The 24,414-nt window shown below is 32.4% G+C and overlaps 1 protein-coding gene across 5 annotated transcripts in view; it reads left to right on the forward strand.

Moving 5' to 3' along the window:
• The window catches only part of LOC143243877 (proton-coupled amino acid transporter 2-like), a 34,407-nt gene extending 10,265 nt beyond the window's left edge, over window positions 1-24,142 (forward strand). For 4 of the 5 annotated variants that reach the window (XM_076487632.1, XM_076487631.1, XM_076487633.1 and 1 more), the window contains 10 exons: window positions 617-855; window positions 2,259-2,349; window positions 11,726-11,814; window positions 13,491-13,583; window positions 15,012-15,096; window positions 15,658-15,933; window positions 17,711-17,886; window positions 18,175-18,362; window positions 18,715-18,843; window positions 20,803-24,142. In XM_076487632.1, the coding sequence (XP_076343747.1) occupies window positions 620-855; window positions 2,259-2,349; window positions 11,726-11,814; window positions 13,491-13,583; window positions 15,012-15,096; window positions 15,658-15,933; window positions 17,711-17,886; window positions 18,175-18,362; window positions 18,715-18,843; window positions 20,803-20,921 (1,482 nt within the window). In that variant the 5' untranslated portion in view covers window positions 617-619 and the 3' untranslated portion in view covers window positions 20,922-24,142. The remainder of the gene's footprint in view (window positions 1-616; window positions 856-2,258; window positions 2,350-11,725; window positions 11,815-13,490; window positions 13,584-15,011; window positions 15,097-15,657; window positions 15,934-17,710; window positions 17,887-18,174; window positions 18,363-18,714; window positions 18,844-20,802) is intronic. The other variant, XM_076487635.1, reaches the window with a different exon arrangement.
• Window positions 24,143-24,414: the final 272 nt, after the last annotated feature.

Raw genomic sequence — 24,414 nt, forward strand, 5'->3', positions numbered from 1 at the left:
GTCTAAGTAAGATAAGTTCTAACTAGACAGAAAGGCCTGAACATGAAAAAATTTAACCTGTCGTCGTAAACACATCTGTGGTTTGATCTACTGATATCTTATCATGGATTAATACAGTTTCTTCAGCCTGTACTGTGAGACATATCTGTGGTTTTAGGGTGTTTATTAAACACATCTGTTATTTGATTTACTGATTTCTCATCATGGGTTAATGCGGTTTCTTCAGCCTGTACTGTGACACTCATTAATAGCTTTACTGTGTTATTTCTAAATTTATGTGATTATTAACAACTTTTTTTCTTGAAATGTATAATTTTTCATTGAATGATTCATGGGAAAATGAGCAGAAGGGCTGAATTAACATAAATGTTTGATTAGCTGAAAGTAAACATGACTTTAATTGACATTTAATGTCACAATACATTCGAGAAGCTCAGTTTGATTCTGTTAGATTAGTGTAGCATTCATCTTCGGAGTTTCAATCTGTCTGGTAGGTCAACCGTATTCATGTGTGTATTATATAAAAACAGGAATCACTTACTTAGCATAGACCTTCCATGTAACTACATAATAAGTTTTATAAGTGTTATTTCTGTTTTTTCTAATTTGTAACTAGAAAATGAACACATTGTCGAGACATAGCCCAGGTGATAAAGCTACTGAACCTCTCCTTGCTTCTTCTGATAGTGAAATCTATGTGTCAAAAAGAGCTACTCCACTTGAATGCCCCATTTCTGATGGAGAGCTTGATGCTCCTTTATCCTTTTATGATGATGATGATGATGATGAAGATGAAGAGGAAATGCAACAGCAGGATGAATCATCACAAAAGAATAGACCTTCCCACAAAACTACGTAATGCATTTTTCATTCTGTTGATATATGAAATAGGTACATAATAGTAAAGAATAAACTGTATATATTGTAAACTGTCTTTGCATCGTAAATAATCTTCATATATTTATTCTTGTAGTGTGACTGCCCAGGTTATTTGTATGTGTCGTTCATGACTAAAACTTCCCCAAATGAAGTCTGTCTGCAGATAGAAGAATGTTATTTTAACGTTATTTTTACTGACCTTTTTTCCTTATCATCCATCTTTCTATGGTAAACATTTTGAAATAACTTCCTCTGTCATTTAAAACACTGCTCTTTGTAAGTAATATGAGATTAAATATATGAAGTTTAATAATGGTATCAATAGTATCTTTATTATATTTTTTTCCATCTCATTCTCTCTTTCTCAAAACAATTCTGCTAGGTAATGTTCTTAAATTATTCTTGCCTTCTGTGTTTCAACAGATTACCTGTTGTGAGGCATAAGTTTCAATAGACTACTTGTTGTGAGGCATAAGTTTCAATAGACTACTTGTTGTGAGATATTGTTTCTTATTCCTTGGTTGTGTGCTTTAAGTCCTTTAATGTCATGCCTCATCGACATGCTGACACCCTCCCCCTCACACATGTACATTCTTGTTTAGTACTTCCCTGTGAAAGGAACTAACTGGCTTCTAATTTTTGTGTTCTGGACACTACTTTTTGGTGTCTTGATGGAGCATGCAATGACCTTGTAATTTCCAAAACTGTATGATTATATAAATACTTGTGGTGTAAGTTTAAATTTTTATATTAGTTTTCCAGGTTTGTGACTCAACTGGTAAATGTTGTTACTATTTAGATATGGGCTGTTTTATATTGGATCTAGTGTCACATTAGTATTTGTAGATGAAGTTATATTCATGCTTGGTTTCTCAGCTGTCACCAGTTTTAATTTTGAAAGCACCTAGAATATTTCTAGTAAAGTTTGAGGGAAGTTATCTTATTGATTAGTAGATACAAACACAAGTGATTTATATTGTATAATGAGTTCTTCAAAAATACAAAATATCTTGACTAGTGTTTGCTTCTCCATACATACAAAAACACCTGTAACATTCTGATGCACATGCATTGTGTTTGGCAAGTAAACTTAGTTCATGAATCTTGCACATATACACATCTGGCTATTAGATACATGTACAAGCAACTAATGTTTGAAATGCATATGTATTTGAATGTCCTCGTTTTATATATTTGGTTTAGAACAGAACTTTATTTCATCTGTTTTTCACTTCAATTGTTTTTATTTGACAGTTTCTGCCACTACTTATGTTCATAATTTGTGTAATATAACTATATTTTAAAATACAATTAATGAATTTTTTATACTAGTTTATTGTTTTATCTACATTTATGATGTAATATTTATATTTTGTTAGGAATTCCCAGACACTAATGCATCTTTTGAAAGGCAACACTGGACCAGGGATATTGGCTCTTCCTAGTGCTTTTGTAAATTCTGGACTCCTTGTAAGATTAATAATGGTCTAGTACTTATATTTTGAATTTTATTGTGATATTGGTAATTTTGGATTTTAATATAAGATTAATAATTAACTAGAACTTATATTTTGGAATTGATTATAATATTAATAATGACTAGTACATGTATTTTGTAAGGTTAATAATGGACTAGTACCAACGTTTTTACTTTGACTGTAAGGCTAGCGATGGACTAGTACCAATGTTTTTACTGTGACTGTGAGGCTAGCAATGGACTAGTACCAACTTTTTTAATTTGATTATGCTAAATATTATTATTCATATTGTTAGTTTTAGAAAGACCTGAAGTGTATTGAAAAGCTTGTTGAGTAGTGTATTATGGACTACCCCTGTCTGTGTTTGAAGAAAGACCTGAAGTGTATTGAAAAGCTTGTTGAGTAGTGTATTATGGACTACCCCTGTTTGTGTTTGAAGATGATGTTTCAGTCTTTGCGATAGTTTGTTCATCAGCTGCACCAACACTAAATATATCTCCAGTCATCTACTAATTTGAAAAAACAGGATTTATCCAGTATTCACACACCCAATAAAGTATAACCACTATTTATCTACAGTGTCAGTATATAAAGAACTCTTTCAAAATAAGAGACCTGATGGACTCTGAAGTCATCTTTGGTTCAGAAAGATCGTAGGAGGTCCATATGAAATCATTTAACTCTTTAAACCGTCCTTTAAAATAAAAGTTGAAAGGTTTGTTCAATATCACAGAATTATGAACCAATTAACTGTAGTTATAGTTCCTGCTGAAATCAGTCTCCATCAGAACATTTATCGAAGGATGAATGTATTGTAACTATAGTTATTAACTGATAAAGAACATAAAAAATAAAACCAGTTTAAATCCTGACTTTCTACCAGGATATAAGCAGCTTCAAGTATTAATCTCCTCATTTTGTAGCAGTTGTAGTGAACACCATTAGTGGTTAAACAGTTTGTCTTTACAATGCTAAATACTGGATTTCAATACTTGTTGTAAAAACAGCATAGATAACCCATTGTGTAACTTTATAATTCACTACAACGGACTAAAATCAAAAGTACACACTTGCTTTTCAATAGATATTGGCTTCAACATTCCTTCAAAACTCTCTTGTTTTATGATAGCCACAGATCTTGAAGCTCCCTTGTTTTATGATAGTCACAGATCTTGAAGCTTGGAGTAACGGTTGTATGGGTGTTAAACACAGGATGAAATGAGAACCAGAGACAGTTGATGACGTGAATGCATGTGTCAGTAACAGTTGGTATGGGTATTATACTTCTCAGTATAGAAAGGTACTGGGCTTTAGATGGATTATGTAAGTCACCCAGTGTTGTGTTGCAAGGCTGTTTCAAACAGATAAAGCCATAACTTTCACGTCAGTTGACATTACTTAGCAGTGTAACGAGTAATCACTAATTTTTGATCCTTTATATAAAGTTAAATTTTATTGTTCCAAAACTTGTAATGTACAGAATTAGGAAATATGTGACAATTGATGAAGCTGTGATACAGTTACAACAGAAAGTGTTCATACCCCTGCAACCTGAATGGTTTTTTTGCTCATAACTTAAAAAGTATTATGATTAGGCTAATAGAAGTATAATATATTATAAATATGATACTAACACACATCTACATAAATTTTTATGTTAATTAAGCAACAAATAAACTGTTTATAAACAAATAACCAAAAATAGGAGAAGCAGAAAGTGTTCATGCAGTTCAGAACGTGTGAAAAAACTGATATTACCATAAAAATTTTGTTTAGTTTGGTGAATAAACTACACTATACCATTCCATAACTAGACACTGGGTTCATAATTATTGGAATTTAGCCAGAAAAAATTTACTTTCGGCAATTTAGCACCATCTCCGTCATTATCTGCTTGGTCATCATGGCAAACAAGAAACAACTGTCCAGTGATATAAAAAACCGAATTATTGTAAAATACATGTTTCGTGTGTCTCTTTCCGGTATTGCTACACAACTTAATGTACCAAAATCTACTGTTCAAAGCATAATTGCCAAGTTTAAGCTTACAGGATCAACTGCTAACCTCCCTCGTTCCAGACGCCCCACCAAAATTCCAGAGAGAACCAAGAGGAAGGTTCTCAGAGAAGTTAGTAGAAACCCTCGTTTAACACGTAATGACATTCAGAAACTGGTAAGGGAACCTGGGGTTGAAGTAAGCACCTCTACAGTTACGAACATGTTACGCTCTTCTGGGTTCAAAGCATGCCGTCCTCGTAGAACTCCATATTTAAAGCCTGTTCATTTAGAAGCACGATTGAGGTATGCAAGAAAGCATGTAAATAAACCCTTTACCTATTGGAAGAGTATTCTTTGGTCAGACAAGACTAAAATTGAGCTTTTCGGGCCACAATGAAGTTTGCTATATTTTCCGTAACAAGGGAGAACGAAATCTTCCAAAGAATACCATCCCTACAGTTAAACATGGAGGTAGCTTGATCATGCTATGGGGTTCCTTCAGCTCTTCTGGTGTAGGCAACCTTCACTGCGTCAACGGAATCATGAAAAAAGAGTACATTGATATATTAGGCACTTATATCAAGAATTATGCTTGGAACTTGCAGCTTCGGTGTTTTGAATCTTTCAGCACGACAATGACCCTAAGCACACATTGAAATATGTGCAATCCTGGTTACAGAGGAATCAAATAAGCATCTAGAGTGGCCATCTCAGTCACCTGATCTCAACTCAATTGAAAACGTTATCAGCATCATCTGAAAAAGTTGCAAGAGCTGGAGGCCTTCTGTAAAGAAGAATGGAAGAAAATATCAATCGAGTACTGTCAAACGATCATGGAGGTCTATGAGGAGGGAGTGCGCCAATTAATTCACCTGAAAGGCTACACAACTGACCATTAAAGTAGATACACAAACACTTTTTGCCCCTCCTATGTTTGGTTATTTGTTCATAAACAGTTTATTTTTGTTCAATTTACATAAAACTTTATGTAAATGTGTGTTAGTAAAATATTTATAATATACAAAACTTTGATTATCCTAATTGTGATACTTTTTAAGTTCTGAGGAAAAACGACTCATGATGCAGGGGTACGAACACTTTCTATCGTAACTGTATCTTTTAATGAGAGATTGAAAACAAAACTATCCTTCAAGGTAGGACTGTAATCCAGGTGTTTGCTTGAAAACAAGACATTTTATGTAAGTTTCTTTTAGATATACACTGGAAATCAGTATGGTTAAGAACCAGTAGTTCAGTATGTTGTACATGACCGAAAGAAGGTAAATATTGTCACCTATGCACTGATAACTGATATACATCTTCTGAACAAGCTGATATTTTTGTACCACAGTCACTGTATCCAGCAGTGGCTCAGCTTTGATATTGTGAGCAAGGTTTGTACTGGTGGTTTTCAAAGGAAAAGAGTTTTTGGTTGTACGAGAAGTACCTGGTATTATTTTAAGACAAGTCATAACAGACAAGATACATCTACTTAACAAAGGACTCAACTTCGCAATAGCACCTAGGTACATTCCAACCTTAGAAATTAAAACATGTTCAGAAAACTTAGCCAGTAGACTTGATACTTTCCACAGAAAACAACCAATGGAAAGAAGTCAACTTTGACAATTCTATTGACATCCAACAGCCAAACATCCCAGAAAAATTAAAAATTTATATTTTCCAGAAACACATAAAAACATCTTAAATGATTTTGTCAAAGAATTTTCTCACAAAACCAAAGACATAATTTCACAAAACAGAAAACTAAAGAACAACCTTATAAAAAGAAACATTAATTCCATTAAAAACCTAAAACAATACAAAAACATTGAAATTCTAAAAGCAGATCAAGGAAACACTATAGTCATAATGAACATGAATGAATACATCCAAAAAATGAAGAACATCCTATCAGACACACACAAATTTAAACCAATACACATGAATCCAACAAAGACACATGAAATGCAACTAAACAAAATACTACTAAAAATGAAAAAAGCCAACACAATTTGGAAAACACTTTATTCCTACCTACACAAAACCGACTCATGCACACCACAAATATACGGCATCCCCAAACCTCATAAATCAGCTGTCTACTACGATCAATAATGTCAACATATGAATCGTTTAATTACAATCTTGGTAAATACATAGCATGGGCATTCTCCAAATATGTAACATCAGCCAGCTCATTCATCAAAGACTCTCTTAATTTCAAGTCTAATCTGAATCAACTTAATCATAAAGCCTTAATGGCCAGTTTCTATGTTATATCTCTATTTACAGAAGTTCCAACCACTGAAGCCTGCAAGATAGCCTTAGAACTCTATATCCGAGACCCTAACCCATCAATAGACATTACCTGCAACCAATTAGCGACCCTCGTAGAATTCACCACAATGAAGACAAACTTCATGCTCAACAACCACAACTATATACAAACAAATAGCCTAAGCATGGGCAATCCAAAATCCCCAGTTCTAGCCAATATTTTTATGACACAAGTTGAAATGCAAGCAATTAACACAGCATTACATCTACCACTATACTGGTACAGATATGTAGATGACATGATTGAGGGATTCACATCTACAGAACACACAATTTTTTCAATCACATTAATGCTATACATTCCAACATCAACTTCACATGTGAACAAGAAGAAAGCAATCAAATATCATTTCTTAACCTCAAAATTACAGGAACTGATACACAATTTAAAACAGAAATCCACCAAAAAATAACCCATACTAGACTATACATTCCTTGGGACTCAGCACATGAAACAAAACAAAAACTCAACATACTAAGGAACCAAATAAACACAGCCATAAAATTATGCTCACCAGATAAAATTAAAGACGAATTAGACAAAATAAAACAATACTTCATCAACATCAATAAGTTTCCTCCACAAACTGTTGAAAACATTATGTGCATACACTTAGACAAAAAGCAAAATCAACTAACAAAAGTAAATGTACCCCAAGATTTAAAAATATCATGAAACCATATACTGCTGCATACCATATATTCCCAACATCAGCAGAAAAATAACCAATATTTGGCAAAAACTAGTAACAAAATATGACATTCCAGTTAATACCAAATTTATTCAAAAACCAGGCACAAAACTAAGATCTATACTATGTAAAAACTACACTGCCAAACACCACACCAACATTATTTATAAAATACAATGTGATAACTGCCACGATTTCTTTATTGGAGAAACAAGTAGAAAAATGGAAACCAGATTCAAAGAACATAAAAAGTCACCTTCACACATTTTCGAACACTGCAAATCAAATAAACAAAACATAACCATAGAAAACACCCAAATACTAAATAAACAAACATAAACAAATGCAAAATTAAAGAAGCCTTACTTATGCAACAACTCAAGCTCAAAATAAACCAATACAGAGAAATACCTTTATACCTATATTAATAAATATAATCCAACATCTACACATGCCCTCTACATTCCTACACTCAATTACACAAATGTCTTCAAACGTGATCAGCTATTGGTCATTTACCTCTTTCTTTCTTTGTGAACCTGATGATGACCAAAGAAGGTCGAAACGTTTGCTCCTCTACATAGTGCTTTCTCTACCTAAACCAGCCATTTTTACATATATATTTTTCTCTACAAGTGCATTTTCTCATCATCACAGAACACCTTCCATTGTTCATTAAAATCATTAATGACTGTAGGTTTCATAATAAAACAATTGTTAGAGCAGAAATTGAAAATGTTGATATTCATGTGATGGTAAATGACTGTCATGAAGGAAATTGTACTGTACCCATTTTGTGTGCATTCACTGTGGAATATACCTATGTTTCATCAAAGGTAGAAACTATTTGGGTTTTTATCATGCACATGGACAGTATTGTTTGTGAACAATCATTACTGTACCTGTCATAAGTACCTCAGTTTTCATGTTATAGTGTCTTATCGTGTTTGAAGGTACTGTTTGTGAAGTTGCACTGAATAACAATACAATCAACAAATAATCAGTCTAGAAAAGGTTAAGGTTTGATTCATTAGCTGTTTGTTGAAGCCAAGTTTTATTTGAATACCAAGATGATAAAGCAGTTTTATGAAACTGTGAACATAACACTTTAAAAGGTTATGATATGCACTCTGACCTACTAGCAGCGAGAGGGTTAGAAAATTATTTTTTGTGTACAAAAGACATGCAGTGTTATTGAAAGTTTGACAGATGTAGTGAAGATAAAACATGTTAAAAGTTATGATATGGAAACTGATGGGATCACAATCGTGGCCACATCAACTGAAACCACAGCAAGAGAGTTGAGTGTACTTCATTTCTTGGACTATAACTGAAATAATAACAACAGCGCACAGCTGTCTTGTTTAAACAGTAAGCTACTGACAACACTTTAAACTTGCATTGTATTTTACTTAAATCGAAACTGGAACTCAACTGGGTAACTTGATATACTATTTTTACTTTAAAATATTAGAATACATTTTTGTATAAATGATTTAGGTAGAGTATTATCGATAAACAGACAAAGATGAAGTAGTAGTTTAGAGTGACACTTGTAAAGATGGTTGTGGAGGACTAACACAAGTAGCTCAGATACAAAGAACAACTTATTGTCTTTCATCTTCAGAAGGATGTCACAGAATTAATATTCTCTGAAAAACATTGATGTCAACATAAGCAAATCTTTACATTTGAAGTTTCAGTTCATTATGTTATAGCACTTGATATATATTTTTGTGTTCTAAAATGTATTTTTGAAAGCTACATGAATATTTATTTGAAGAACTCATTTGATAAAAAAAAAAAAGCCAAGCACAGTTGCACTCATAAAGATATGCCTTGTTCATAGTGCTTACTGTAAACGTGAGTTCCCACTGTGATTTATAGTTTTGTAATATTGTGTCAGTGGGTACAAGTTACAACTATAAAACAATAAAATGAAATAAAAACATGTTAAAAGATTAACAGTTCAAATGATAAAAATAAGAAGATCAATAATCAAACAAAATGATTAAAGAAGAAATAAATAAAAGATGATTAAACATAATTTTCATTCTGTTTCATATTTACAAATTTGTATTTCACTGTGCTTCAATGCTTTTGCTCCAGTTAGCGTTAGGGTAGAAAAAAGCTGTGGTAAAGTATCAAGTGTTACAGTTAGTGTTAGGGTAGAAAAAACTGGTAATGTATCAAGTCCTACAGTTAGTGTTAGGGTAGAAAAAACTGAAAAAGTATCAAGTGTTACAGTTAGTGGTAAAGTATTGAGTCCTACAGTTAGTGTTAGGGTAGAAAAATCTGGTAAAGTATTGAGTCCTACAGTTAGTGTTAGGGTAAAAAAAACTGAAAAAGTATCAAGTGTTACAGTTAGTGTTAGGGTAGAAAAACTGGGGCAAAGTATTAAGTTCTACAGCTGATGTTAGGGAAGAATAAACTGTGGTAAAGTATCAAGTTCTACTGAAGAAAAAACTTTTGATATTAATTTGCAAGGTTCTAGAGGCAGAGCAGATGGAATGTGAAAATGGAAAGACGAAAATAACCTTACAATCAGACTATCTCAGTAAAGGTAAATTCCCCGAGAAATCTTTCGTAAAGAATAACTTATATAAAGCAGTGGTTCTTAACCTGGGTTCAGTCGAACCCCAAGGGTTCAGTGAGTCAGTCTCAGGGGTTCGGCAGAGGTCAAGACACACACACTGTGTGTCTGTTCCGTTCACCCTACTCATATGATTTGTGACATCATGCTCCACTTGGCGCCATCATTGGCTGCAGCTGATCACGTCACATCACTTGGTCTTAAAATCTGTGCTGCAGGGAACTTTGTGCACTTAGCAGTTGACTTGTGACTGTAGTGATCGTGCATGATTTGTGACTTTTTCCTAATCTTTCAATCCCTTCATACTAACTATGTCGAGCAAAAACAGAAAGTTGTCGGACGAATATGTACAATATGGATTCACGTGTATAACGGAACTTAATGGGAGTCAGCGTCTTCAATGCATGATTTGCAATGCCAAGTTGAGCAATTCTAGTCTAGCACCAGCAAATGGGCTCTGAATTTGAACTGTTTCTGTACCATTCTAACATTCAATGGTTATCCCGGGGAAAGGTAATGAATCGTGTTTTTGCCATGCATGTGGAATTAGCCCTGTTTTTGCAAGAGCACTAACATTGCCATGCACATTGCTTCAAAAAATCTGTGTTCATTCTCATTTTGATGTAAATGGCCAATATTTTCAATGCACTCAATCAACAGATGCAGGGCAGTGGAGTCAACATCATCGAAGCGGAAGAAAACCTGAAGGCTTTTCAAAAAAAGCTACCGTTATGGAAACGATGAACAGAGAATGATAACTTCGCAAACTTTTCCTTGCTGGACGACTGTGTAAGTAAGATCGAAGATGTGTCTGAAATCGGAGACATTTCTGTACCCGGGAAATTGAAGCAAGCAATTGCCATGCACTTGGATGAGCTCGTAAAGTTTCTTGACGGATACTTCCCCACCAGAGAGTCATATCCAGCATGGGTGAGACAGCCGTTCACGTTTAATGTTGCGACAGCAGATGCCAATGATGAATACCTCGGCAAAATCGTTGAACTTGAACAGAGCCAGGTTCAACAGCAAATTTTCAGAACAACAAAGCTCTCAACGTTTTGGTGTCACCAAATCGTAGCGTACCCTCTTATTGCTAAGAAAGCCCTTGAGATACTCATGCCATTTGTTACAACGTATCTTTGCGAGCATTCCTTTTCGAAGATGGTAGACATAAAAACGAAGAAAAGGAACAGATTTTGTTGTGAAAATGATATGAGAGTGGCACTTGCTAAGGTGAAGCTGTGTATTTCTGAGCTTGTCTCTGAAAGGCAACAGCAAAAGTCACATTGATTTGCAGTAAATATTCATTGAGTTATGTTTTTGTTTTTGTGTGGAATTCATGTTTTGTTGGTTTTGTTCTTTGAACATGGTGATATTGTGTGCAACTGATGCATGGTTCATTTTGTCACTAATAAATTATCTAATTATATTTTGAATTTGAAAAAAATCATATTTTATTTTTCCAACTACAAAAGGTTCAGTGAATGCAAATACAAAACTTCTGGGGTTCAGTACCTCCAACAAAGTTTAGAACCACTGATTTAAAGACTGGTTATTTATTATATGTAGTGTTTCTAACCCAACTAATCCTAAAATGATTGAAGAGAGATCCATGACAGTAATGCGACTTGGAAGTAACAGTAATGATAAATATGTCAATAATTAACATAACTTAAATAATAGCATCATGTTCTACTATGAGGAACTGCTATAGATCTACAGTAAGAACATAAATGTTTTCACAGGTAGGAACATTAGGTATTCCACTGATGGGTCTGCTCTGTATACACTGCATGCATGTTTTGGTGCACTGTAGTCGTCGCTTGTGCAGCAAGTAAGTGTCTCTTTTTCACAACAAATTTCATAGAATGATGTTTATGTTGCATTAGGTTGTAATGATATAGTACGTATTGTGTCAGGTTGTAATAAAAATGATTTGTTTTGCATAGGCATTGTAATAAGTATATGCTGCATCAGGCTGTAATATAATAGTATGTGTTGCATTAATGTTGTAAAAAATACATGTTGCATCAGGTTAATTGGATGAGCTAACCCTGACAAGGCATACAAGAAAGGCAGAATTAAAGCTTAAAACTTAGATAAATACACAGAAAAAAAAGTAGAAATTGAAATGTACTTTATCACCAGTATTTCTGACTCGTCCTAACTATCTCACAAGTTAACCCTGTACATTTTACTTAACTATACCTTTATCTGAAGCTAGTTTTAATAACAACCAAACAAGCATGGAAGCTTTAATCAGATGTCTCCTTTTATTCCTGTTAGTTTTAGTTATGACCTGATAGTGATGCATGTATAATACAACTGTAAAAGTAGCATGTTTTTGATGTAGTACTGCTACAAAAGACTTTCCATTATCATATTTTCTGATGCAAGTTAATCTGTAATTTTTAAGAATGTGTTTTTGTATGTCCTGATTAAGGTGTGTGTATGTCGTGACTGTTTACTTTGTTACATTTGAAGTTTAGTTCAATAAGTTTATTTCAGAGTGTGTCAGTAAATTTGACATAAAAACATAACTCAAATTTTAAATAACTGAAGTTTTAACTTAAGTTTAGACATAAGATTTTTAAGTAAATTCTCCGCCTCCATTTTCCTATCTTGTCTGACCTGATTTCTAAAACAGGTTACTGCAGCTTTCAACCACTTGCTTTGATAATTTGCTTTGATATCAGCATAATTATCAGAGAGAACCCCTCTCCCTTCTGTCACTGACCTTTTAATTTATGTGCTAATAAACTTGCATGACTGATGGGTATGTTTATGATCAGTAGAAAGAGCAGATTCCCATGTATTGTCATGTGATCATTGTGTTAGAGCCGTGTTTGTAACGTATATAAAAGAACAGGTAAATTATAGTAATTTATATTTATAAAATGTGCCATTTGAGCAAAACACCCAATTTGATCTTAAATGCATGTTTAAAAGCTAGAGAAATTGTTGTTTGGAATGGATGTGAAAATATTAACAGTTGAAATTGTGAAGAAAAGTAAATTCAAAATGTTGGCATGTGATGCATTCAAAAATGAAAAATATTTTATACATTTTATTTCACTGTATATTAATGATCACACTACAGTTAGTGGTGGGATGGAGAAAATGAGAGATAAAATATAAAGTTTTACCAAAAGAAAACTTTCATTGTTTTTTTAAGAGATTCAAAAGATTATGCAAATTAACTATGATAACTGTAAAGTGAAAATAAGTATGCTTATTGTTAGCATGAAAATTGTAACTGTATATTATCAGAATGAAATAGCTTCTAAACTGAATTAACTTGTAAATTGTAACTATATATTATCAGATTTTACTGTCTGTGAATATTTCTCTGCTTTTTTTCTTCATGATTTTGTTAGTGTGTGCTGTTTTAGGTCCATAATTTATGTACTTATTTTACTGTCTTTGCTTGTAAAACTTTTACATGTAAATTTTGTATTATTGACATTTATTTACCAAACTTTTTTCTCAGGTTATTCATTTATTTTGTAGACTTGAACGAGACTCTCTTGATTATTCTCGAGTCACTTTTTATGCCTTTAAGCTTGGTCCTCCACCATTACAGAGATACAGTAGAGTGGCAAGGTAAGATATGTGTTCACTGAGGTAATGCTTTCTGAACTGAACTGTAGTCTTGTGTTTCCTTGTAGGGTTTTTTTTTTTTTTTTCACATACCACCCTACATTTTGTTTTGTTATTCATAGAAATAAAGTGTAATTATGTTACACATTGGAAGCACTCTACCACCATAAGCCATTACAATGCTTGAAACTTGCATATTTTGAGATTCAGTAGTGCTTTTTGTTGTCAGACGTCTGACATTTTGATGCAGTTTTGCTGTGTTTAATACGTGCTTGGTTTCCTTATTTATATATAAAGATGCTATTAAGGACTACCTGAGATAAGTACATGATTACATTGAGTACTTTGTTGATTAATTAGACTGGTATAATTACTGGTACAAATAAATGTCAGCCAGTAATTACTGTATAACTAGTCATTCACTTTACAATGAAAGTTGTTTCTAGTCTCCCATACTGTGTGTGTACTACTTATACATGTTATTTTATTTCAAACAAATGAATAGACACACGTGAATAATATACACAATGCTGAATACTGTGCATATTTTGTATGCATGACTTTTATTTCAAGTGTATTTTCACATAAAAAAGAATGTATATTTCATGGATTTGTGTATTACCTGGAGCACTGATGTTGTTATTCATGTGGTAAAACTCGGTGGTTTAAAGTTTCAATTAAATATTTATTTGCATTTTCTCTTTTCTAAAAGTATAAAATTATAGATGTATTTAATATTTTTCAGTAATCTGCACTGTGACAAAAAGTACATTAACATCATTTTAAGTTATTGATGTGTACTTTGATGTAACATCATTTTCAAATTGTAGATTTGTATCATTTTAAGCTATAGACATCTACGTTAAGATAATTTTAACCCTTAAACAGCAGGAATTTTGTTGGTAACAGCATCAATTGATGATGGCTGCCAATTAAGGGTTAAGTATACATGTGCATGTTAAGATAATACTATTAAGGGTTAAGTATACATGTGCATGTTAAGATAATACTATTAAGGGTTAAGTATACATGTGCATGTTAAGATAATACTATTAAGGGTTAAGTATACATGTGCATGTTAAGATAATACTATTAAGGGTTAAGTATACATGTGCATGTTAAGATAATACTTTAAGGGTTAAGTATACATGTGCATGTTAAGATAATACTATTAAGGGTTAAGTATACATGTGCATGTTAAGATAATACTTTTTACAGCACATAATTAAATTGTTTTTCTGTCTACAATACCATTGTGTTTCTTTATTTGTCACTTTAATAACTTAATATTATCAACCATACTTGTGACACACAGGTGTGGAAGATCTGCTAATCTTGAAGGTTGTGTTTCAGATTCAATACTTGGAAACATTTTCAGTATTTACCATTTTTCATGATTTCTAATGTTTTTTGGTTACTAACTTCCTGTAGGAGGACAGTTAACACCTTCTTGATGCTCACCCAGTTTGGATTTTGCTGTGTATATTTTGTTTTTGTCTCAACAAGCATTAAGGAAGTAAGTAATTTAAAGAAGGTCATTTATTAATTAATATTTTTTTATTTACATGCAAGCCGAAGCTGAATTAAAATGAATCGAACTTGATTGTGAGTAAACATACCAAGATGATCAGTTTCCATCATGTGATCTGCAGTCTTCTTTCATTTATTAAGACTTTTATATCTAGGATATCTATGTTATATATTTAGCCATTTTGCTGCCTCGCTTTCATATTGATATGCTATTAGTGTGTATGTGTAGACTTCTGTCCTTATGGTCAGACTAGGTGTGTTGACATAGAGACTTAGTATTTTTGTGTGTACACTCTAGGGTTGTTTGCATGTAGACTCGTGTTTATTTGTAGATTCTTAGCATGTTTACTCAAGTACTCACTGTGTGTTTATATATAGGCTAGTTTGTTCAGATGTAAAATAATTGTGTCTGTGTACTTACTTGTGTTTATTTGGGGACTCAATGTGTTTGTGTTGGTTCTCCATGTGTACATGCAAGTTCTTAATGTGTGTCACCTTTGAAATAGTATATATACATATAGATTTATTAGCTTGCTTTGTCTTTCAGGTGGTGTATAATTACACCAAAGCAGAAATTAGTATCCATGGTTACCTCAGTATCCTTCTTCCATTTGTCATCTTGCTAGCCATGGTTCGGAGTTTAAGACACCTAGCATTAGCTTCTACGATAGCCAATGTTTTACAAGTTCTGGGGATGTGTATTATCTTTTTTAACCTATTCCAGCACCTCCCACCTACTTCCTCAAGACCACTAACAGAATCTCTGTCAAAACTTCCCCTCTACTTTGGCACAACAATTTACGCTTTCGAAGGAATTGGAGTTGTGAGTAACGTAGAAGCTTTTAAATAAACAGGAAGACTTCATTTCCTTGAAAACTAATTTCATATTATAAAGCTATGAGAACTAAAAGCAGTAATGTGTTTTAAGGTTAATTAAGTCTCTGTAGTTTTGTGTATCCTGATAAGCAGTTTCATTCACCCAAAGCTTTCTAAATTTAGTATGGTTTATTACTAATAAATCAATTATTAAAGACAACACTGTATGTAACATTCAACATATTATACTAACTCAAATCTTTAAAATCTATTTATTTATATCTTTTATTGTATAAACTAGAATAAAACTACAGTATCAAAACCATCTATTGGTTTAAATTAGGCTAGAACTAATCCTACATCTGAAGTTCTTATTAGACTAATTATTATTGTAGAGTATCTGAAAATAATGAATATATTGGTTCACTCAATGATGACTCATTTGGCTATTTTATGTGACTAAGCATGCAGTATCTTAATGACATAAATACATTAGATTATGTAATCATATCTTTGTGTACTGTACTTGCCTAATTATAAAAGAAAAAAATTTAAATTCTAAAAGTTAGATTTAAACGAAATACAGTGAAGATTTGTACATAACAATCATAACTAAGAGTAACAGTGTTCTTTATTGGAGTTATATAATGTCAACCACTTTCTACAAGGTTAAGACATTATAACAATAAAAACCAGGAATAGTGAAGTTATGTTATGGCTTTATATAACATTGTCAGCCATTTTCTACTAGGTTAAGACATTGTAATAATAAAAACTGGGAATAATGAAGTTGTGTTATGGCTTTTTATAACAATGGCAGCTATTTTCTACTTTCAAAAATAAATACTTTAATAAATTCTCCTGCAATCCTAGGTCACATGACCCAGTAACACTGTCTTTTCCCATATAAAAAACTTCAGTCTAATTAACCAGTTAGAATCACATACTAAAGGTTTCACCCTTTTCTTCTGTTACCAAGATATTACTAAATTTGTTCAACACATACTCTGATATGATACTTCCATGTTAAATGTCTCCCAGGAAATGCCTCGAGTCTATTTAACCTGTTAGAAACACAAACTTATAAAAGTATAAAGTTTACAAAGCTTACAAATAGAACTTAAGAACTTTTAGAAAATATAAAAAGTTTAACATGGAAATCTGTATATTTAGTCTTAACACAAAACTCATCTTCCATTCAGACTAACACAGTAAAGGATTTTGTATTTACACTAAAATGATGTTTCAGTCAGATTTACACAGTAAATGATTTTCTATAAACACAAAAATCATCTTTCATTCAAACTGACACACTAAATTATTTTGTATTAACACTAAAATTATCTTTCAGTCAGACTGACACAGTAAATTATTTTGTATTAACACTAAAATTATCTTTCAGTCAGACTGACACAGTAAATTATTTTGTATTAACACTAAAATTATCTTTCAGTCAGACTGACACAGTTAATTATTTTGTATTAACACTAAAGTCATCTTTCATTCAAACTGACACAGTGAATGATTTTTTCACACTAAAATCACTTTTCATTCAGACTGACACAGTAAAGGGTTTTGTATTAACACTAATATCACTTTTCATTCAGACTGACATGGTAAAATCCTTTATTATGAAAATTGTTTTAATCTTCACTACATCCTTATAATACTTACAAATGGTTGATTATAGTATGTATAGTTTTATGGTTACATGATGGTTACAGTGCCAACCAAAGGGACTGAACCAGTCAGAGAATTTTAAGGAGTTTGAATTTGGTGGTTAGGTGCTTCCTCTGGAGAATGAAATGCAGAATCCCCAGGACTTTGGTGGTTGTAATGGGGTTCTCAACACTGGCATGGTTATTGTTTGCTGCTTATATGTAGCTGTTGGTTTCTTTGGATACCTGAAGTTTGGAAAGGAAGTGAAAGGGAGCATCACATTGAACTTGCCACCAGAACCGTTAGTATGTTATTTGAGACTAAACAAAAATGTATTGTATATACAATGAGTTTGTTTTTGCTTGGGAAAATGTTAACAATGTTGAAAACCTAACTTTATTTAAATTTTGTTTGTATTTTGTGTATCTACATTAAATCTTTGTTTTCTAGTTTTTTATGGTACACATCACATCATTTTGTGTTTATGCAGTAGGTGTGTTTGTTTTGTAGTTAATGACATAATACACATTTTGTTTATTTAAATTTTGTGTGTGTGTATGTATATATATAATAAATGTTTGTTTTTTAGAGCTTATGAACTGGTTCGCTTGATGTTTGCCATTGCTGTCTTCTTATCTTATGCGATTCAGTTCTATGTCCCTCTTCAGTTTATCTGGCCTTTTATTAGAAAAAAACGTAGGTTGGAAAATTGGATGTCCTCAAAGACTCAAAGGATGTGGGAGTATTTGCTTCGGGCATTACTTGTTCTCTTAACATGTAAGTTAATTCAGGGTATAAACTACCATTATAAATAAATCTTTTATTGTCTTTGTAACATGTACATTAATTCAGAGTATAAACTACCATAAAGGATCATTCTTTTTTGTTTATATTCCTAGCATGCAAGTTAATTCCAGGGTATAAACTACCATAAAGAATCAATCTTTTTTTGTTTGTTTCCTAATATGTAAGTTAATCCAGGGTATAAACTACCACAAAGAATCAATCTTTTTGGTTTTCATAACATGGAACTTAATCCCACATATTGTTTCGTATGTTCTGTATATTTTTGAAATTGCAAAGGGCTGACGTTTAAGAATTAAATGGGGTATCTGTACCTGTTTTTCAGATTGTCTGGCGGTAGCCATCCCACGACTTGATCTTTTCATTTCTCTGGTTGGAGCCTTGGCTAGCAGCAGTCTTGCATTAGTGTTTCCATGTGTTCTTGAGATGATTGTGTTTTGGGATGAAGACATGAGTAAGTACCAGTAAAATATTCTTCCCTTTCTTAATGTTTTTGTTGATTTTAACACCTTGTTTCTACTGTCAGGTCCTCCCCTTTATAACATTCTCAGTGGTGAGAAAATAAAAGAAATGTTTGTAGTTATTTTGTTAATGAAAACCCTAGCGACACACAGCCACCATATTGTGTATCATTGTTATTACCATCAAAAAAATTTTCAGTAACATAAAACATTATACCCATAGGTGTTTTGTGATAACTAAGTTTTTTTAAGAAATGAGAATCCAGTAAAACTGTAACTTACTTCCTAAAAATGTAAATGTAAAATCAAGTTTTATTTAATCATGTTGAAAAGACTAAGTATTGAACATTATTGAATTATTAATGAAGACTGTAAGAAGAAGAAAACTATTTACCCTTAAACAGCAGGAATGTTGTAAGTAGCAATATCAGTTGATGATGACAACAAACTTTAAAATAAAATCTGAAAACACAGTTGTTATAATGAATGTACAACTTAGAGCTTTTTTATTTTGGAATAAAACTTCAAATAAGCTTACAACACAGGATTTGCTGATTTATAAACAAAATACCTTAAAAGCATTAAGAAATTAGAAATTTTGTAACTATTTAGGAAGTTAAGAATGTAAGAAGTATACAAGAAATTGAACAAATTATAAGTATATGTGATTCTTTGATCTTATAGGTAGATGAAATACAGGTCAGAAAGAGTTTTAGATGATTTATTAAAATTGGGGAGTAGCATAGTTTATGAAATGCAGGTCAGAAAGAGTGTTAGATGATTTATTAACAAATAAAGTTTAGTATATATTATGTGATGCTGCTCATAAAAGTGTGTGAACATTAAGTTGGAGGTTATGAAATCTCAGTTTAAAATTAATTTTTGTTATCATCCTGTGAACTGTCCCTGATTTAGTTAAAGATAAAATATTATCCCACATACTATTAGTTGAGGTTAACATTAATAACCATTCGTTTCCCAATGCTCTAATTTCAGCAATATCTTCTCTCACTGTGTTCTGTCTCAAATTCTTGTAATATACATCTTGTGTTCTAATTTCAGTGGTATCTCTCTGATGCTGTAGTTTCAGTGATATCTCCCTGGTGCTCCTAATTTCAGTGGTATCTCCCTGGTGCTCCTAATTCCAGTGGTATCTCTCTGGTGCTCCTAATTCCAGTGGTATCTCTCTGGTGCTCCTAATTCCAGTGGTATCTCCCTGGTGCTCCTACTTCCAGTGGTACCTCCCTGGTGCTCTCAGTTCCAGTGGTATCTCCCTGGTGCTCTCAGTTCCAGTAGTATCTCCCTGGTGCTCTCAATTCCGGTGGTATCTCCCTGGTGTCCTCAATTCCAGTGGTACCTCCCTGGTGCTCTCAGTTCCAGTGGTATCTCCCTGGTGCTCTCAGTTCCAGTGGTACCTCCCTGGTGCTCTCAGTTCCAGTGGTATCTCCCTGGTGCTCTCAATTCCAGTGGTATCTCCCTGGTGCTCTCAATTCCAGTGGTATCTCCCTGGTGCTCTCAATTCCAGTGGTATCTCTCTGGTGCTCTCAATTCCAGTAGTATCTCCCTGGTGCTGTAGTTCCAGTGATAACTCTCTAAACTGTTTTAGAATTTAACCTTTATCTACATCTGCATTTGATTATTTTTATCTAGTAGTTTGATTTTCTTTGGGTTAATTTAATGTATGTAGATCTGACTCCTGTTTATTTTCAGCTTAATTTTAAATACTTGGAAAATTCCAACTTGCTAGCTTGGTTCACCATAGGAAGAATACTTAGAACCAGGAGGAAAGGATCTGGATATATGGATATGTACAACTGATTTAAAATGTAGTTATGGTACCACCACACTCTTTTTCGTCTTTTTTTGCTATTTTAAAATAATTCTATCATACATACCTTTTTGAAATAATTCTTAAATAGTTTTCTAATTATAAAAACTGTTTTTATTTACAGCTTCTAGTCAGTGGATCAAACTTTTCATGAAAAATACATGTATAGCGACCATAGGAATTTTAGGATTTGCTACAGGAACATATGCAAGCGTGAATGCCATTGTGGATGCATTTTTTTAAATCACCAGAAGGAAAAGCTTCAGAGTTAACTTAAGCTCTACCATTTACCCAAGTTGCATGGCATTTGGAATTAAAAACAACTTTCTGTCAGTTATGAGGTTGAAAAATCACCACCACAGGTTGTTTGTTTAGTAGTATTATGTTTGTTTATCATGAAACAAATTGTGCCTTATATTTCACATGTTTTTCCATATCTGTATTGATTAGGAGTACATCTCTAGTCTCTGTGTATTTGTGTGTGTTTAACATAAAATGGAATTTTGGTAAAAGGGTTTTTAAGAGAAGTTTGATGTAAAAGTTAGTGGAACTTAAATTATGGGAAATAATTATTTATATCATAAGATATTAATTTCTTCTAAATTTCTTATGTAATTAGGGACTTTCTGTAATTTTTTTCAGTTTTAATGTTTTTTTATATTTCTCAAACATAACTGAATTATAACACATTTTGTGAAGACCTCTGGACAGACCTCTATCTACTGTAGTGATCTACGAATATGTCAACTGACATTCAGGTTGTTCTTGTTATAAAAATTATTAAATGCATTGAACTAGAATTAAGCATCGTATATCAAATATTGTATTAACTACGTATTACAGAGAAACTATCTACCCTGTCTTTTGGAGACACAAGTTATAGCTCAAATATTGGACTAGATAGGGTAGGTAGTTTCTCCGAGATGCATGTTTTGTATAACATTAGTGATGATTTTCTGTAAATTTACTCCTTTCTTGTGAAACATAAATTATATTCCTTTATTTTATAGTGATACGAGTCCATTGTGTGCCTTGTATGCATACTTTTAATCCATATATATTTTTCCTTTATCACTTGGATGGCAGAAGAAATATGCTTGTTTAACCATGTCATACTTTAACCCCTTAGCTGTGGAATGTGCCATATGGTGCGACTATAAACTGACAAGCAATTCCAGAACATCACCGTATGGTGTGCTTTAATTTCTTTCCAGCAACAGCCTATGAAACACACCCAGTGGATTACTGTTCTGTCCTTTCCTATGGAAAAAACTCTGCAGCTAAGGGGTTAAAATAGCAAACTCCATACTTTACAGGAATTTTGTGTAGGTTTTTAACTTTTGTCACACCCTTACAATAGTAAACTCACAAACACTTTACAAATCATTGTACACCTTAAGAATAATTAAGTTATTAATTACTCATGTTTAGCAAGTAATTACAATAGTTTTAACAGAGATGTTAAATACTCCCCAACATTTTGAAAGCTATCAACTTTGTCAGCAAAACTCGTGGCAAGTTTGTAGGCTAGTGCCACTATGGGGAAAAGTGCCCTGAAATGTATAAGAAGGAAGTTGTGGAAATAATTATTTGGAAACAAGAAAGACCATTTTGTTGTGTGTTTTCAGCATTACAGATGTGACACATTTCAAGGATATTTAGTTCATGTTAATTGTGATGTTGTTCCATGAATCGTTACTGGTTTGATGGCTGATAAAATAAGAAGTTCCTGCTAGAAGTGAGTTCACTGTTTTGTTACATTTTTGTTCTAAAATTCTAGCCTCCACCCACTAGTTTGTTTCACCAGATAACAGATGATGTAAAGATGCTAATGTTGGGACATGTATTTATTGTAATATGAAAAAGAACTTATAGAAAAGTGTAAAATCAACATATTTTAACACAGTCAAGAGTTATGAAAACTTCTAAATCACAAAGTGCTCATACATCTTGACAAAATGGCAGTCATTTTTTTTTTTTGTACACGTTTTGTATTATAAGTTGCTAAACAGGTTAATTTACATTACAAAGTCCACTGATATCAGTGTTGATATATTTCCACTTCTATTCCTGACCAATGATCGCTTTTGTTACATGCTGACTTCATATTGCCACGTTACAAACAAATTGGAATGTGTATCTCAGAACTCAGTGGTTAATTGTTACATTTTTCTTCTCGCTATACATAAACAACTTTATCAGCTGAGACTACTGTAGTTATTTATCCTGAAATAAGAACAAAATTTAGTGATCTGAAAGTTTGTTTTCACAAACAGTTTTTTTAAAAGGGAAAATACATGGTAATCTTTGAAGTGCAATCTGTGTTATATGAAATATAGATAAATTATTTTTCTAATATATTCAATTCTTTTATGTAATTTGTATATGTTTGAATTGAAAAGGATATGATTTAAGAGTATACATATCTATATTGGAATATTAATTTTATGTAGGGGAACAGGAATGAGTAAATCTTGAGATTTTCTTCACAGATGTGAATTTATTTTCTGTATCTGTTGATAATAACATGATTTTTAATAATAAGGTCAAGCTGGTTTAATGTTTCTTGTTAAGATATTGCAGCTATAACTTGTGATAGTTGAACTTGAAAATAAATAATTTGGTTTTGTATTTATTTACTTGTTACGTTTTCTGTTTCATCCTAGTTGATTATTATGGGGATAACAGATAATCCATATTTTAAACAGATATATCAATTTCATATTAAGAAAACAGGTATGTAAGTTTGTAGTATGTGTGTATACACTTCAACTTGTTTAGTTCATTCAAGTCTTTTTTAAAAATGTTTATTAACAAATGCATGTAATTTAATGTAGAAATTTGGTCAAAGAAATCATAAATATTTAGTTTAATGTGTAATTTTGGTCAAGGAAATGGTAAGTTATTTTTTAATTTAATGTAGAATTTTGGTTGAGGAAATTGTAACTGACTTTTTAGTTTAATGTAGAATTTTGGTCAAGGAAATGGTAAGTTAGTTTTGAATTTAATGTAAATTCTAATCAAGGATGTGGTAAGTTACTCTTTCCCTGTTGACCTGGGTCATTTACCTATAGCATTATGCATACTTCTTTTGCAGGAGTAATTGTTGTAACATAGAACATACTATATAGATAGTGATCTTTTCAACTTGCAGATCAGTTAAACCTTGAATACATTCTTCTTTGTCTATAGATTTAAATTTTAGTTAAGTTGTTAAAAAGTGCTTTACCAGAAATGCTCTATCAACTGAGCTAAAGGGTTAACCCATAAGGCCCTTTTCCTCACTGAATTATACTGAAAAAAATTAGCACTCTGTTTATATTTCTGTTTTTGAGTATAAAATAAATTGATATAGATTTTTAAATTCTTATAAAGAGATCTGTAGATTCCCAAAAGATCCAGTAAAAGTTGTCCTTACTCTTGTTATTGTCATTTTGTTTTGTATTAAATATTGTTTTACAGTGTGTCCAGTCTCTTTCTTCATAAAAGCTAGTGGAAATCAAGAGAATACAGATGTACTCTAATCTGTGAACCCAAGAATACCATAATATTTTATTTATTCTAAAGAAAATAATTTTAATATAACTTTAAAATTCAGTTTTTTTACACAGCTTAGTCAGAAAATTATTATTATAATTGCTTCCACCACCAGGTGCTGAATGACTAAACTAAGCCAGAGGTTCTGGTGCTTCAACCAAATATACATGAGTCACTAACTTTAGTAATGGTTTCCTGT

Source organism: Tachypleus tridentatus, chromosome 2 (genome assembly GCF_004210375.1).
Source record: "Tachypleus tridentatus isolate NWPU-2018 chromosome 2, ASM421037v1, whole genome shotgun sequence".
Taxonomy (NCBI): domain Eukaryota; kingdom Metazoa; phylum Arthropoda; class Merostomata; order Xiphosura; family Limulidae; genus Tachypleus; species Tachypleus tridentatus.